The sequence below is a fragment of the Manacus candei genome, unplaced genomic scaffold (assembly GCF_025592945.1).
Source record: "Manacus candei isolate 608988 ecotype Guabito, Panama unplaced genomic scaffold, ASM2559294v1 h1tg000059l, whole genome shotgun sequence".
NCBI classification, from domain to species: domain Eukaryota; kingdom Metazoa; phylum Chordata; class Aves; order Passeriformes; family Pipridae; genus Manacus; species Manacus candei.
The window spans coordinates 2577548-2595028 of record NW_026138107.1 but is presented as its reverse complement, the minus strand read 5'-3'; the positions used below and the strand labels follow the sequence as shown (position 1 = coordinate 2595028).

The 17481-nt window shown below is 40.8% G+C and overlaps 1 protein-coding gene across 3 annotated transcripts in view; it reads left to right on the top strand.

Moving 5' to 3' along the window:
* The window catches only part of SETBP1 (SET binding protein 1), a 268832-nt gene extending 253641 nt beyond the window's left edge, over positions 1-15191 (top strand). For all 3 annotated transcript variants that reach the window (XM_051803665.1, XM_051803666.1, XM_051803664.1), the window contains 2 exons: positions 4404-4571; positions 9506-15191. In XM_051803665.1, the coding sequence (XP_051659625.1) occupies positions 4404-4571; positions 9506-10062 (725 nt within the window). In that variant the 3' untranslated portion in view covers positions 10063-15191. The remainder of the gene's footprint in view (positions 1-4403; positions 4572-9505) is intronic.
* The last annotated feature ends 2290 nt before the right edge of the window (positions 15192-17481 follow it).

Genomic DNA, 17481 nt, shown 5'->3' with positions numbered 1-17481 from the left:
AGCAACTACTTCTTCAGAAGAAACAGAATAAAAATATTGAAAATATTGACTCACCCCAAAGGCAGTAAGCAGCACTTTGGTCTTTGACCTTTAAGCATCCTAGGGTAGTCAATAACCTGGCTGTTAGATGCTGTGCCTGCCACTGATTTTGATTTGGGAGTAGTTTAACCTTGAACCAAGATCCAAGTAACCACGGCAACAGGAAGTTGGCCTCTCCATCCAAGGAGTGGGAATCCATAAATCAAGGTCCCTAATGCAAACACTGTGTGCAGGTAGAGATTTGAGAGGATAAGTGGTTTGTGAGGGATTACCTTTGAAAAAATGAATGACTGTCCCTTGATATGTTGAAACACAGCTTCACAGACTTTTTTTTTTTTTTATCAATAGAGGTCAACAGGTTACAGCTGCATGTTTTCATACGGCTCTTTATAGAGGCCCTTCAGTTTAATTAGAGCCAGATGTTGAATTTATGAGGTTGTTAGCATTATTATGTACCACATGCACGTGCATATATGTGTATGTGTATTGATACATGCACCCACAAACGCCCATTTCTTGTGCACCAACTACATTCATGAATAAATAACATTAAGGCAAAAACTCAAGACCTGGTGAAACCTCAGGTTTGCATATGCACAGTTCCACGGTGGTGAGATCCCATAGGTGTAATTACCTAGTCAAATATCCCGGTTATTCTATGGGACACTGTTTTATTCCATGTACAGTGCTCACCTAATGAACAGCTATTTGGTAGCTGGATTTTCCTCTTGCTATTCAGTGCGTGACATCATGTCTCATTTATTCCACATTTCTAAGCTTTGGTATGAGTAGATGAATGTTTCATGAATGTTGATAATTTTATTTTCACAGGACTGCTCTTGAGATGAGGGGTATATTATTGTTCTCATTTGCACTAGAGAAGCCAAGCAGAGAGAGATTGAAGTTTAATGGATACAATTTGAGATGCTTAATACCAGGTTTGAGGCTCTGGGAGGATGTGTAGTCTAATAGGCAGAGACGACTCTGTGTATTTCCACAAAGCCATGACCTGTAATATTGTCTCACTCATGGCTATTTCTACACTCAGAGCTCTTGTCTCCCTTAAGTCCACGAGTTGATATATCAGGTCATGGGTTCATCAGGAGTTCTATTCCAAACTGACCTACTCTGTAGCCTTGTCTTTCAGACTCCTCTCACCAGAGCAGTTCTGTGCCTGTATCTGATAGAGATTTCTTCCATGTTTTCTGAGACAACCCATATATGTCCTGATATTTCTCATTTCATGGGCCAGAGACAAAGGTAGAGACTGTTCATAGCAGCTCCAAGCAGCTATGAAGGAATATATATATATAAGGAATTTTTGGTTGGTATCTGGAGTGGCAGAGCACACCCAACAGACACAGAGCTTCGTGCAGCTGTTTTTCTGGCTCTGCTTTGAGATCTTCTTGATCTTTTAGGAAAGAAACGCCAGGAGCAACTGAGGGAGCTGGGAGGGCTCAGCCTGGAGGAGGCTCAGGGGGGACCTTCTGACTCTGCAACTCTGTGACAGGAGGGGGGAGCCAGGTGGGGATTGGGCTCTGCTCCCAGGGAACAAGCGATAGGAGAAGAGGAAACAGCCTCAAGTTATTCCAAGGAAGGTTTAGATTGGATATTGGGGAAAATTTCTTCAGGGAAAGGGTTGTCCAGCTCTGGCACAGGCTGCACACGGTGGTGATGGAGTCCTCATCCCTGGAGGCATTTAAAAGCCATGTGGATGTGTCATTTTTGGGTATGGGTTACTGGTGGCCTTGGCAGTGCTTGGGGAATTTGGGACTAAATAATTCTATGGTTGAAGCTGTCAGAGTACTTGTGGAGAGTTTTTGAGAAACAACCAGGTGCTATCCAGGTGCAGTGGGGGTTCATTGCCACAGGGGATAAAGGCCCATGTGTGTTGACCTGACCTGCTGTGCAGGGTGGTTTGCTGCTGGCCTGGGGCTTGGATCACACCAAAACAGATCAGAGTGGCAAATTAAAACAAAGATGTCCAGAGACTTTCTTGAATGACCCAAAAGCTCCTGAGCAATGTCAGATACAAAAAAGAAGCAAAAGGGGTTGGCCCAGAGAACTACCATGACCAAGTATGCAGGGATGGGCTTAGGAAGCCAAAGTCTGCCTGGAGTTGAATCTGGGGCAGAAGAACACCAAGAAATGTTCCTACAGGTTCATAAGCAGAAAAAAGTAGCCTAGGGAAAATGTACACCCCTTGCTGAATGAAACAGGGACCCTCGTGGGAAAAGACCAGGAGAAGACTGAGGTGTTCGTTGTCTTATCTGCCTTGATCTCTACTGGTAAGACTGTCCTTTGAGAGTCACATGCCCCTGAGACAGGTGAGGAAAGGAAACTTATTCTTGGTGGAGGAAGATCTGATTAGGGAACAGTTAAACAAACTGGACATGCATAAGTTCATGGGATCTGGTGGGATGCATCCAAAGTGCTGAGGGATTGGGTTGGCATCACTGTGAGGCCAGTCCTGGTTGTGATGATCAGGAAAGGACCCTGGGGAGTAGAAGAGAGTAATTGTCATCCCATCAAGGGCATCGAAAAAAGAGGCAGAGACCAATAGGATGGTCAGTCTCATCTCAATCCCTGGGAGTTTGGTGGAGTAAGTATTCCTGGAGAGCATTTCCAAACATATGAAGGAAAAGAAGGTGATCAGGAGTAGTTATCCAAAATCTATGAAGGGGAAATCATGCCTCACCAATATGGTGTTTCTTATCTTGCCTTTAGCAAGAGTTTTGGCACTGTGTTCTATTAGCTTCTCATAGACAAAATCGTGAAATACAGACTGGGTAAATGTACACTGTGGTGGACTGAAAACTGACTGGGCTCAAAGGGTGTGATGAGTAACACATCTAGAGACCAGTCACTAGAGTTGCACCCCAGGGTTCTACATAAGGACTACAAGTATTTAACATGTTAATTAATGACTGGGATGCTGGGGTAAAAAACACCCTCAATGAACCTGGAGAAGTTCAAAACTGAGAGGAGTGATTGATATACCAGAGGAACGTGGACATACGGAAGAGAGTCCAACAAAAGGCCACAGAGATTAAGGATCTAGGGCACCTCTCTTATGAGGAAAGCCTCAGAGAGCTGGGATATTCAGGGGGATCTTATCCATGTATGCAAATATCTGATGGGAAAGAGCAGAGAAGATAGATCCAGACTTCTCAGTGGGGCACAGGAACAGGACAAGAGGCAATGGGCAGAAACAGAAACACAGGTTATGTCTGAACAATAAAATTTTACTGAGAGGATGAGCAGGTTGTACAGAGAGGTTGTGGATTCTCCTTGGAGATATTCTAGGCTGACCAGACATGGTCACGGTAACGTGCTCTGGCTGACCCTGCTTGAGCAGGGTGGAGTGGACTAGATGGTCTCAAGGGGAGCCTTCCAACCTTAGCTGCTCCATGATTTTTTTAAATCTCTGTGTAATTTAGTTGCTAAAATCTGATGCATTTTATCTGAGGGACACGTGCAGGTAGAGATTTGAAAAGGAAAGGAATTTATGAAAGATTATTTTTGAGATAGTCCCATAGCTGTCCTATGGTGTTGAAGCCCAGCATCACAGAGACTGAGAGAGGTTTTCAAAAGTGAATCACAGCAGTTTAAATTTGACACGTTTACAGGCAAACAAAATGAGTGCAAAATATGAGAGTTTCAAAAACATTGTTAAGGGAGGACTCTACCAGACATAAGAGCATAACTTTTTTTCTGGAATATTTGACCTCTTTGGTGTATTTCTACTGCTCATTTATTATTCTTCATTGTAAACTCTAGATAGAAAAATGTATGACAGAGAACTCTTTCTTTTTTAACTCCCTTCTCTTTGATGAGTTCTAGGGGTAAATTTTAACTGGGGAGGGGATTCCTGAAAAGTGACTGTAATGTGCTTTAGATAGGGAATTACATATTGAAGTTGTTCCTGATGCGGGTTCCTTACTCAGATGAAATACCCACTAACTGAGGTGTTTATAGAAGAGAAGCATGTAAGAATGTGTGGAGAATAGACTACCCAGGGAATGACAAACAGTCGATCCCACAAAATAGAGATATGAAATCTGTCTGTCGTTATACATACATCAGGGTTGATGCAGGTTTTTTAGAAGAAAAAGTAGCAATGTGGATTTTTATTTTTTTTTGTTTGCCATTGTTTATAGAGACCTGTGATGGCATGTCCTACAGCAAATTATCAAAAACAATGGTGATCCTTGCTAGTATCAAGACTGTATTACAGGTACATATACAAGGAGATATGGAAATATATCAACATAGTCAGGGCAGCAACTGACTACTCTTTTTTCAGATATTTCCCAGACATGTTACTTTACCAATATTCATCCAAATTTTGTTTCCTTCCCCAGGTATTGCAGGTCCCCACTTAAAAGCAGACCAGACTTCACTTCATGGTAAAATGGAAAGTTCTGCCTGTAACGTGATGACCAGAAGGAAACCAGCAGCTGTTGACAGTGTTGCAATGCCAAGTCCAGTATTATCTCTCCTACCTTCATCAGCAGCAACATCTGAAGCAGGTAATGCTGTTTCGCTCCATTCCCTCTATTTCATCCCCATCTTCTTTCTTCTGGAACTGCACTGCTCTTCCTGATTGCAGAGTTAGCTGCAGATGTGCATATCTAATGTGAAAATCAGGCTGTAATTTTTCTAGCACTTCTTTACCATGATTGTATCTTGGCACATCAAATCTATTTCACTCACATGCCACCGAACTCGTGCAATAGTGAGGACACAAGTAGCCTGTATGGTCCAGCAGGGGACTCTGAAACAAGACTCTGGGGTTCCTTCCTCATTTATTTGAATGTTCCCATCCCTGTAACACAAACATACCAAAGACACAGCAAATAACTAAGGAACAGATGAGATTTTTGGTGCATACTCCAGTAGTTTTAGCATAATATTCTGTCTTGCAAATATGAAATTGTCTAAGGCATTGAACAGTACTTTTAAATACAGAACAAATAAGTCAGAATTGCATGCTTTTCTGTCAGCTTATATTTTGTGCTTCTATTTTGAATCAGATCTGAAAGATGATGTCCCTATGCTGTCAGAAATTGAGCCAAGTCAGACCTTGTTATGGGCATGGACAGAGAAGTTAATCTCTCATTGTGTCTTGATTTCCAATGAGTGGGTGACCCACAGTACATTACCTTACATGCAGCCTTCAGGAGTTTCACAGTCTCATCAAACTTTTGATGCCACATTCACAAAAAACATATTTGTATCATATTTGACTTACAGAATGATTACATATATAATCATTCAATTTAAAGTGCTGTTTCAATACACTCATTTTGATTTCCCTCTCATTTCCTGAATAAATAGTGAAAACAAGGGTTCCATTAGAGTACCCTCCTTAAAGACAAATTTTTATATCTGTTTTGTCTTTAAAACTTTCCTATATATAAACTAAGGACAGATTTTTAAAGCAGCAGAGAATGAAAGCATACAAATATTTGATGATCCATTTCAAGATGAAAGTGTATGTTTGACTGCATAGTTCATTCTTTCCATTTTCAGAAGTCTAATTAAATCGTTGGTTTATCTGTAGCCCAGATGTTGAAATAATTTAGTTGAAATCTGAAAGAAACTGTGTTAATGGAAAAACAGGACAGTGCTATGGGTTTCCTGTAATTAATAGGGAGCTCTTAGATAATTCCTCCATTCAAACCAAGTGAACAAATTGAGCCCAGCTTTGAGCAAACAGTCTTCCTTGTGCCATGTTCTTGCAAGTGGCCTCAGGCAGCTCCAGAGAGATGGAGAATGACAGGTAGTAATAAGGATTTTAGAGCTTCAGACATAACAGCCATCCAGAATAAAGTTAGGGGACCTGTGGAGAACATCCAAAGGAGTCTAACCTACCTGGACTCACCTTGTTCACCATCACTCTGCTGGAGCGGGTCCTTCAGCCACTTCCAATCTACCCTTGGAAATGTATATTCTTGCTAGAGATTTTCCTCTTTGCCTCAGAAGCTCTTTGCAGCATCATATGAATCCTGCATGACTTCCTATCATGCCCGTGGCCTTTTCAAATTCTGGGACTGACCCTCACTTCCCAGGTGTACCCTGAGGAAGGGAGGAACACTGGACCTCCATGTGCCTTATTTTAAATGTGTAAAGCTGTGTTTTGAGACCAACATTGGTTCTTGCTTGTCTGGGGAAGCTGACACAGAGTTACTGTTCCCCATCTCCTCCTCGACCCCTTCTAAATGAATTCCACCAAATAGAGCAAGACAGAAGTCTTTCTCCCACAGCAATATTTCCATTTGTAAATAGCAAAATATGTGCGCGACCAGAAAAACAAAACCTAAAACCAATGCAGACCAACTAGGGTCCAGGGTTGGGCAGGGTCTGTCTGGATAAAATGGAAAAGATTAATACTTAGCCTTGTTTTTCAGCAGAGCAGTATATCACATGGCAATATAGGAAAATGTTTTATATCAAAGATTGCTCACCAAGAACTTCCAGATGAGTTGATAACACCTAATGGCTCTCACTTCAATAGTGGTTTACTTTGGCAGATCTCCCTGATATTTTGTCATATGCACACCTAATCAAATTTTCCCCCTGCAGACCCATCAGACTCTTTCCGCACAGTCTCCCTGCACCAAACCTAGAATCAGATGTCCCTTACACTTAATAGTTAAAATAATGTTGAGTTTCCTAATATCTCATTTAAAAAGCCTGACTTGAAAGCGTGTTTACTTATTCAGTACATGCATTCTGACTATTGGCAGAGCGTGACAGAACTCAAATGCTTTCTAGAGCCTGAAAGTTCAGAGGCTTGCTAGGAAGAAAAGCAAAAGCATTACTAGTAGTCATAAACACCCCAAAGCATTTACGAAGGAAAAAATTAGCACAGTAAGCTGGCATAGAACAGCCCAGAATTATTTTTTTCTAAATGAGAAAGTTAGTTTCAGTGCAAAAAGAAACGTACTGTCAGTTTGCAAAGGTTGATAAGAGCAAAAAAAAAAAAGTATCTAAACATGAAGGAGGACACTGAGAGGGCAATTTGGCAGAAAGCAAAAGCCTACCTTTTCTCCAGTCAGGCATTGTCTCCTCACCAGAGGCTCCACTAAGGATACTCAGCCTGAGTGAACTCTTGAGTGCCTAAGATACTCCATGGATTTCAGGATGGACGGGGGTGTTGTGTTGTTCTTATCCACTATCATGATGTCAAAAGGGTGTGTATGGTCACCTTGATTTGCTTTGAGTTCCCATTTTAGAAATGAAGGTCATCCTCTACCGACTATACACACCAGGTCTCCACTGACCACAATCAGGTGGTAACACTAATCTGCAGAAACAACTGGCTACAGATAAATCTCAGTAGAGACATAAAATCTTTGCAGATACTTGCCTAATGCTTTATTTCAAATTTGTTTCCTGTCTTTTGGCTTACTTTCTTTCCAGTAAAAATTGACAGTAAAGCCAAATCTCCTGGTATCATCCCATGAACCTGCAAATGTTCCTGTCCTTCTGCTAAATTTCTCATCACCAGCTGAAAAAAATCAGCATTACTTTCTGGGAAAAAAAAAAAAAAAGGAAATTGCATCTCAAATATGAGAATTAGGAAGAAAAAAAAAAGACTTGAGAATATGGCCTAACTATAGCAGTAAAAGGCAAAAGGTGGACAGTAAATGTGAAGAGTGTGCCAAATGTTTGATTTTTTAGATCTTCTGACCTGAAGCTACTCTCAGGACGTGGGAGGGGCTCAAAGGATTTGCATGCTTAAGGCTGAAGATATTGGGACTCCTCGTGTCAATCACCAGTGAGGACAGATGAGAGCTATCATTTTCCATGACAGGGATTTAACCTTTTTTGATCAAATTTCTGAGAAATAGCTCACTGCAACTTGCCTTTAGGGACCTTGCATCCACAGTTTTTAGGGGTGACCTACTTGGGAGGAATTCTGTGCAACTAATTAGCTTCTCCTGAGCAACTTGGATATTTCATTTCCTTTCTCTTTTCCTTTGGTACCAGAATGACTGCATTCCTCTTTTTCTTTGTCCTCTGTGACTGCAAGTGGGTTTTGTTTTTCTTTTTGGTGCGGGGAGTGGGTTACATATGGAAAATGTATTTTGTTTTGTAATTAATGAAAACCAGACTTTGGGAAGTTGGCCATCCCAGGTCTTTATTTATAAGAGAGCATATGTCTGTGTTTTGTTTATGACTCACTCCTACTTCTTACATTGTAACTTGGGTTTGTTTACGCAAGCTCTTCACTGAATCCAAGCAACATGGTGGTATAAGAGCCAATAATTTATGTTTCTCCAAGAGGGGAGGCCAGTGAATGAGGTTTATATGCTGAATCTGTCATAGAGATTCAAAGAGAGCAAGAGGAGATTCTCCCGCTTGACAGCTCCTGGTTATCTACAGAAAATACTACAATAGCAACTTTATTTAAACTACTGCTAGAAGATTAGCCGTGAAGGGAGTGATAACCCCCAAATGAACCTCTCTCGAAATCTTGGCTGCTCAGGAAATTTCAAGGATTTCAAACCCAAATGACTGCTTGACAGTCAGGTGTAAATTAAGTTTGCAAGTAGATGTGGGCTGAGTTTAATTTAATGGGATGTTTTATTCTTCACCAAAAAGAAATCCTGAGCGCCGACATTTCTTTTCCAGCAGTGCAGAACGGATATATTGGGAGTGAAAGGGAGCACCAGTTATTGCAAAAGCAGAATTAATACATTCTGTTTCCCTCACAAAGGGGTAGTTACTTCTAATCTGTGTGCAAATCCTGAACTCTGAACAGATGCCATGTTCAGTAAAGGACACTGAGACAATTTAGGCAAAACAAGTAAGGACTCGTGTCCTAAGCAAAGGACCAGGAGCCAAGAAATGCTGGGTACTCTTTCCAGCTCTAACAATGACTCACAACATGACCTTGGCAAGAGACTTAACTACTTTGGACTTCATTCAGATCTAAAGTAAGTGATCTGAACCAGGAGTAAGCTTACTTTGGGGGCCATTAAAGTCAATTATATGACTGAGTAGTTTCAGCTTGTATCTGCAGAGATGATAGTACAGAAACCCAGGCAGAAGTAATGAATTTACCACAGATTAAGTGACCCACACAGCTTTTCTCTGCCCACTAGTTTCAGTAACAAACACTTTTTATACTAACCGACATTCATGACAAGAATTAAAGGTCGGGATGAAGACATCGGGATTATATCTTTAGGATATAGAAAGTTTTAATAGTTGAGATGGTCCAGCTATGCTAAGCTCCCTTCACTCCAATTAGAGGTTTAGAAATGAGAATGAAGCAAATGTTTACCCATGGTAAAACATTGCGGTAGAAAAGGTTTGGTTCTTTAGAAGAGGGAAGACTGCTAAATATCAGTTATGTTTTTGTCTACTCTTCATGAACCTCAAAGGATTCAAAGAAGAGTTTCTAATCACTGTTGCTTGACCTACCCCTGTTTCTCTCCTTGTCTCCCAACAGCCAGCTCACCACTGAAGAAAAGGTTCAAGCGCCGTGAAATCGAAGCAATCCAGTGCGAGGTGCGCAAGATGTGCAACTACACCAAGATCCTGTCCACGAAGAAGAACCTGGATCATGTGAACAAGATCCTGAAAGCCAAGCGGCTGCAGAGACAATCAAAGACAGGCAATAACTTCGTCAAGAAGCGGAGGGGTCGTCCTCGGAAGCAACCCCTTTCCTTCGACGAAGACTCCAGAGACCAAATGCCCGTTCTGGAAAAATGCATTGACCTTCCCAGCAAAAGAGGTCAGAGACCAACACTCAATCCTTTGATATTGGAGCAAGCAGCCACTCAAGATACTATCATGGCCACCATCGAGGCTGTCATACATATGGCTCGAGAGACACCACCCCTGCCACCTCCTCTTCCTCCTCCACCCCCTCCGCTCCCTCTCCCTCTACCCCGGGCACCCCGGGTTGGGAAAAGAAAAAACAAGTCCCCACAGGAGGAAGAGGAGGATGTGAAAGTGAAGCGGTACCGGAAGGGCAGGGGGAGCGAAAGTGAAGGCCTTCCCTAAGGCCGGGGCACCTCGTCGGACGTCGGGTGCCAGTGGCGGAGCACGCCAGGGCGGAGGGACGGGAGGCACGCTGTCCGTTTGGCCCCTTTGGCAGCACCAGACTCACCCGTCCCTCCAGCAACCAGAACTCATTGCAGAGAGCTCTGCCAGCCGGGGCGCGCATCTTCCTCTTCATCGCTTTGACCCAAGCCCGCCCCCCAAGGGAAGAGGGGGAAAGGGTGCGGGGAAAGGTGGGGGATAAAGGGGAGGGGGATGTGTGTGAAAGCTGGTAAAAAAGCATCTAAGCTCTGCAGAGTTTCCAAAATTAATCTAAATCTCAGCATTGCTGTTCTCGTACCGTACCCGGAGGCGGGAGGTCATCCTCGCAGAGAGCTGAACGTTGGCACTGGGGGCGGCGTGCTCGACTCTGATTCTGTTTAGCAGGCCAGGTGAAACTAAGAGTAACTTTACCATAGCAGAAATCACTGTAAAAAAAAAAAAAAAAAAAAAAGAAAAAAAGAAAGAAAGAAAGAAAGAAAGAAAAAAAACCCTACAAAAAATAGTGTAATTTTCTCAACTGTGATATGGGTTATAATCTGTCTGAATTTTATTTTTTTTTCCAGTTTTACATACCTACCAGGCTTTGGGACAGCATAACCCAAAGTGCCTGACTCCTGCTATATGAAGAACTATATGTCTCTTTCTCATTTACTTGCCTAGTTATTAGCTGCAATATAGGCAATAGAAAATTAGAGCCTTACACGCGTGCACACTCATTCCGAGTGCTATCCCAAGGACCGACGGAATATCACAGAATTTAAAATAAGGTGTACATGGATATTCAGTTACTATAGCATGTTTATATGAAGCAACTTGGCAATGGCATGTGAAAAAGGGGTCATCCATCAGCCAAGTTGTTTTGATGCTCGGTACATATGAGTAGAGAACAGCAAGACACTTCTGGGGAATATAGTTATAGTAAACATGGACAAAATCACCAAAAAAATAATATAAAAACATAAAAGAAAAAAAAAAAAGAACTTAAAAATTGACTAAAAAGACAGGGCCCAAACCTACCCATTTTTACCACCTGCAATTCCCAGTGAAATTGAAGGGAAACCCAGGATCCGAATAATTTGCATTGTTTAGCAATGACTTGATATTATCTTTTAAAGAAAATAGATAAAGTAGATTGTTTTAAAAAACTATAGAACAGACCCTATCAATAATAGGTCCTTTCTTGGCAATTATTTCTTAAAAATTAAAAGGAATAAGTGTTCTTATCTGAAAATAGAAATAAAAATGTTCAAAGGGTATCACCACTGCAATTGTATTAATGCCACTTTGGACACGTTCTCCAAGTTGTGGTTGCCTTAATAAACTAAAAAAATAATTTTTTTTTTTTTTTGTACATAATGTAATTATAAACCTCTCAGTCTGCATGGATGCAAACTGTGTGTGACAAATCGTCTCTTTAAATGGTCAGTTCAAATTGTACATTTCTCATTCGAGTTGTCCGTTAGCCATTGATTTAACTTGGGTAAAATACCCAAGCTTCATTTCCACAGCCCAATTAAAATGTTTAGCTAAAACAAAGACTGAACAGGAAGCTGTTCCATTGCAGTGTCAATGCTTTAAAAAAAAAAAAAAAAGTTAATTGTTGAAATTTGAAATAGGTACTTTCAACTTTATATCATTTCTTTTTAACGTCCTGCAGTACACTCAACACCTGGCATGTGAAGATGGATATTAAAATGAGAACAGAGAGGGAAGATTACAGCAAGGGAGTGGGGATTGGAATTGTTTAATGTTCACAAGCCAACTTGCTATTCCCTTTCTTGAGAAATCTTGAATTGGTTTATTGCCAAGGAAACTTCATATAGCACGACACTAAAAAAAAAAAAAAAAAAAAACCAAAAAAAAACACACAAAAAGAAAAACACACAACAAAAAAAATACAAAAGAAAAAAAAAGAAAGAAAAAAACCAACAAACCCAACAAAAAAAGTCCCCACAAAAAATATTGTGTTTCTATTCTGTTATTTATTTACAAAAATCATATCAAGACTATGGTGTTAGAGGAACACTGTAAACATACAACTCGTTATTTTTTAGAGACTGATTTTTCTTCTGTGATAGCACCTTAGCTTATTAAAACTGAATACATTTGGGGATAGGATTGCGTCGGGGAGCTGGAACAGGGGATGTATTTTTATTTTTTTTTTTAAGACTGGAACAAATCTTGAGATCCTAACTCCTTAAAACTGATAAGAGGGATCGCAGAATTTTGGTTCCAATTTTTGTTTTGCATCGTGCATCATACGCATTTGTGCTTTTTTTTTCCAATTAATGCAGCTTAGAAATAAATTGGATGGTTGCTCGTTCTGTTACAAACAATTTTGCTTTTCAGCTCTCTTGAATTAGCACAGTGTTACTGACTGAAGCTGTAGACCTGCAGGAAAAAAAATGCTTAAACCTCATTGAGCTCCTCACTTCTTCCTTGAAAAGCATCAGATTGAGGTTTAGTTAATTTAGAAATCTTTTTTTTTTTTCCAATCTCATTAGAACCTCAAAGTAGGTACAGTGTCACTTAAAATGATAGAAAAAACCATAAGTTTGGTATTCCAGGTAGCTGAAACTAAACCAAACAACTTATCCTTAGTTTTATCTCCAGTGATATTTTTATTAGCACTGAAGGACATTTCAATGTGTGGTGAGTGGAAAAAAGGCTTGAGGGAACAGATTTTGTCACTGAGCACCCATTGTGGCTTCAAGAGGGGTCAGAGTGCCAACAAGTGCTGGATTTGGGCTGGACCTTTTTGGATGCGCTGGGATACAACACCCTCAGGGAAGGATGATTGAGTGGCTGCTGCCTCCCATGCTCCTGAGCTTTGGGAAAAAAAAAATGCTCTTATCTTTCCAAAAAGTGCTATCCAAAATGCTGCTAGAGACACAGTGTTTAAGGAGAGCATCCACTCGGAGAGTACAGCCCCATAGACCCTTCATTGAGGAAAAACATGAAGAAGTCCCTTTTGTCCTAGAGAAACTAAGGGTAGAGTTCAAGACTTGGTAACTGCAAGCTGTCAGCGTGGAATGGGCTCTGTCCAGGCACCCAAGGTTGGTTTGTCATGGCAAGAAGGTGCCTGTAGAGTGTTGTGCTGCAGTACAGCCTTGACTGTTTGTCCACAAAACACATTCGCGCAGCCGGTCCTGTGGCTGACAGGAAAATTAGCTTGTTAATGTCATACAAAGCAGACTGAAAATACTGTTAGATGGCACTCAGAATTTGTGTTCTGCATGTTGCATAGTCTATAAAGATGATAAGCAACTTGCTGACAGAATAATATTATAAGGCGATGTACTACATGCAGATCATAAAGGATTTAGTTTTAGGGCTTAAGGCTAAAATCCCACTCCTGCAGTTTATTACCCAACAATATTCCAGTAATGAGCTTTTTGATTTTTTTTTTCCCTACCACTAGGAAGATTTACTGAGGAACTCTCTAAATTCTCTCCACACATTTCCAAGAACTGTATAAAACTTGGGTGAAAACCCTTTTGCTTACTAAGACCAAAAAGACCTTTAAAACACCTCTTCTGTGTCACAGACTAGCACACATCTGAGCATGCTTCAAGAAAAACACAAAACAAAATCACGTGGCTTTGAGCCATATGAAGTGAGGCCACGGGTTTGCATCTTCTCTGTGGGTCTTTTATTCCTCAACCAAGTGTTAAACCAGTAATGGGGATAAGTGTGCGGGGAGAGAGGGAAAAAAAAACAAACATGACCACTTGTGTCTCCAAGACCTTCATGCTGCCAGTTTCTTGAGCCCTTCAATATCAAATTTTACTGGTGAAGCACCTTGTATGTTTTTGGATAACTGTCAAAGAAATAAAGAGAAAAAAAACATTAAAAAAATAAATTTTAAAAAAAGAAAGTGAAAATACTTATCAGCTACTCGAGTATCCTACAGCATGGCCCATGACTCTCCATTTGTCAGCAATGGTTTGGACCATTCATGTAGAATATTCTCCTTGTGATTTTTTGGGTAGCATCTGGTGCAGTGAGGTACTGGTGCATCACTGGGGCTTCTGAGCACTACAGTAATACACCGAATGAACAGAAATTGCTGTTCCAGCTGTTCCATACACAAGGATTTTCCCAATTCTTATTTTCACAGGCCCTCATTCAGGACTGCACTTAAGCCCATTAAAGGAGCATCCTGAAGAGTAAAAAGAACAGAAAAAAAACAGGAAAAAGGAAAAAAAAAAAATCAAAACCGAGATGGTTTTCTGAATTGCGAAAACAAACATCTTGCCCTTGTAATGCCTCTTCTTTCTATATTATCCAAAAACTGGGGTGCAGCAGTTCTAAGATAATTAGAAGCACATTTCAACAAAAGACACATATTGGAGATCTCCTTAAGATGCCTGCCTAGGTTGTACAAAACACTACATAGAAAAAAAAAGAAAAAGAAAAAAATATAAAAACATGAAAAGAGCTGCCAATTGGACAACATGGGGAAGCAGTTCAATCCCATGTTGATTTGTTTTACTTTTCTTTTTCTTTATTTTTTTAAGCTATTTCTTAAATAATAAATGCACATGAAGTGTTAAATATGTATATACTGTATTTCAAAAAATTAAAAAATCAAACAAATGGGGCACAAGATTGTTCTATAAGTCGTGCTGGCTAATTTTTAGTTTGTATTCATAAGTGGTTTTTAAAAGCCTTTTTTAAAGTGTAATTTGCATGTTCTACTTTGATTGTATGTAAACATATTTTAGAGCAAAAAAATGTATTTGTATTTTATTGAATATAGAGGCAAGAAAAAAACTTGTACATTGTTTGAAATGTTCTTTTTGTAACAGTTTTTATTCATGAAGCATTTTTGTACATTTAAAAATGGATATGGACTTGATGTTCTTTGAGGCTTAGATACATCTGGCATGCTTTAATGTCATGCTCCTTCATGATCTTAGATGTTGGTTTTTAAACATTTTTTTCTAAAACAAAGCTCAGTCTTTTCGCTACCAAATCAGGTTAGCACAGTATAGAGCACTTAACAAAAAAAAAAAAAGAAAAAAAAAAGTTAATCCTATTCATATGTTATTCATTGTGTGAAATTAAAGGAATTCAATTCAGTCTAACATGAGTTGTGAATTCTTTTGTCTTATTTTCCATCTGTTTCCCATCACTAAGGAGTTTAATAGCTTTTGGGATACTAATACCATGCATTCACAAGCCCTCTTTATGGTAATGGAGAAAAACATGCTTTGGTTCTGCTCTTTTTTCTTCCCCCCCCCTCCCCCTTTTTTTTTTTTTACTTTATTTTTTATTTTTATCAAAATATTCTTAAAAGTCAAAAATGGACTGTGTCATGAGCCCCACGGACAACAGGGAGATTCACACTTTAGCACTGTACCTGTCACTAAATGAAGAGAAACATCTCCAGTCCAAATTGTGTCCCCAGGCACCAGGAGGACAGAACTTGACACCCAGGTGGGATTTCCACTCCAGGATCCTGAAGGGAAGGCAGTCCCAGGGGCTGGGTTGTGGACAAGGGGGTGACAGGAGCCAACCCTGTCCTCCTGAGTGTCACAGATGAGGGGCTGTAGGCCAAGGGGTATTTTCAATTTTTTGAGGCCTCATGCTGTGACTGTGGGTCTGGGCCCTAGCTGTAGCATGGTTTTAAGTTTGTTTTCCAAGTTGCTGCTGAGAGTGGTCAACTGCCATTGTACAGTCAGCCTCAACATCCCCAAGTTCCTCTGCAGCAATGCCAGATTTCATCTTTATCCTCCTCTTCCTTCTTAGGGAGAGTCCACCACTTTCCACAAGGGCTCAGCAACCTGCGTGTGGAAATTAAATCTCATCTGGAGAAGTCAGTGATGCTCAGGCAGGATAGGTACCTTAGCTTCTCACATTCTTCCCTTCTGAAGTTTTCTGGGATAGGTTGTCTTGGTGGAACCAGCTCATCTAACCACAAAGACAACCCCTCCGACTGCTGTTTTGACAGCTGTTGCTTCATGTTACTGTAGCTGAGCTGCTCCAAAGATCTCAAATGTGATGGGGATTTCTTTTTTTCCTCTCCTCTCTCTCTCTCTTTAATATATGCATAGCCCCAGCTTTTGACAACAGTTTGCAAAAGTGATGACATCTTCTCTCACAGTTTTTTATCAGGATCTGTGATGTATAAGCTACTGGTCTCCAACTCTTACCACATTTTAGTAAAAGGCCTGCAGTAAGGCTCCCTTGGAAGCGTCTGTGAGCTGTCAAGTTTCATGCTTGTTTCTGCAGCATCTCAGGACTGTTCTCTCTTCCTGTCAGCTCTTCCCTGAGATTTAGCTCCCATCACCACTGCTCTGCTGCACTTTGGTGGTGTCATCTCGCAGCCATGATGTAGCATTGGGAATGTTGGGTTTCTGTCACTGGAGGGGGCAGGGCATGAAGGACTCCGTTTCTGAGGTTTTCATGCTTTCTTGACTCTGGTCTCTTTTTTTTTCACCAGACTGCTGACACCATGTAGTGTCAGAAGACCATACTCCTCACCAGTCTCCTCCTGGACTGTGGGAGAGTCTGCTTTCTCAGGGTGAAGTCAGACTCTTTCTAGGATCCCTCTGTGACTGTTTTATTTGTAACTACTGCAGTGCTGTTTGGTCCTGTGGACTAAACCACCTCTGAGAAAAACCTTAGAAAGTCTTAGAAACAACGTTTAGGAAACTCACAAGCTTGGTGGGTTGCGTCCTCTGATGGCCTCCAGTGGCTCCTTCCAACCGTACCCGTTCTGTGATTCTGTGAGATGCTGTTCCCTCATCTCAGTTTGCCTGGGTTCAGTATTTTCCAGATTGACTTAGAATACTTTCACTTATTAATCTCTGCCCTGAAATAATTGCAAGTAATGAAAACCTCAAGTGTTCTGGAGAAATAATGTCATTTTCTGATTATCCTCCTTTTCCTTCTGAGCGTCCTTTGCTCATAAAAGTTGTGAACTTGTGTTCAAACCTTCTTTGGCCATCCTCCATGTTATTGGAGTTTGAACTTATGAGGGAATTTCACACTCTACCCTAAAGGTATACATAAGCAGATGAGTGCTCTCCCTTGGGGCAAAGTATGACCTTAACTCACTTTTGATAGTGGAGGATGTTTGTCTTCCATGGGGTAAGGTCACTGACAGAGGTGATCACAACTCATCCTCAGCAGGCAGAGACAAGCCTCAGCCTTAGCCCCACTCTTTCTCATGGCACCATTTCCAACCAGATTTCAGAGCTCTCTCATATGTTGTCTTTATTTTGTGCCAAGGAAATTTTAGTTGCTGGAGATGCCTGCAGCCTTGTATGCAAGTTGTGTGAGCTCATGACAGGATTACTTGGTGTTCTGTAACACAAAGCATGCACATAATTTTAGAACAATGCTACTGTTACTGACTAAGAAGAAAAATGT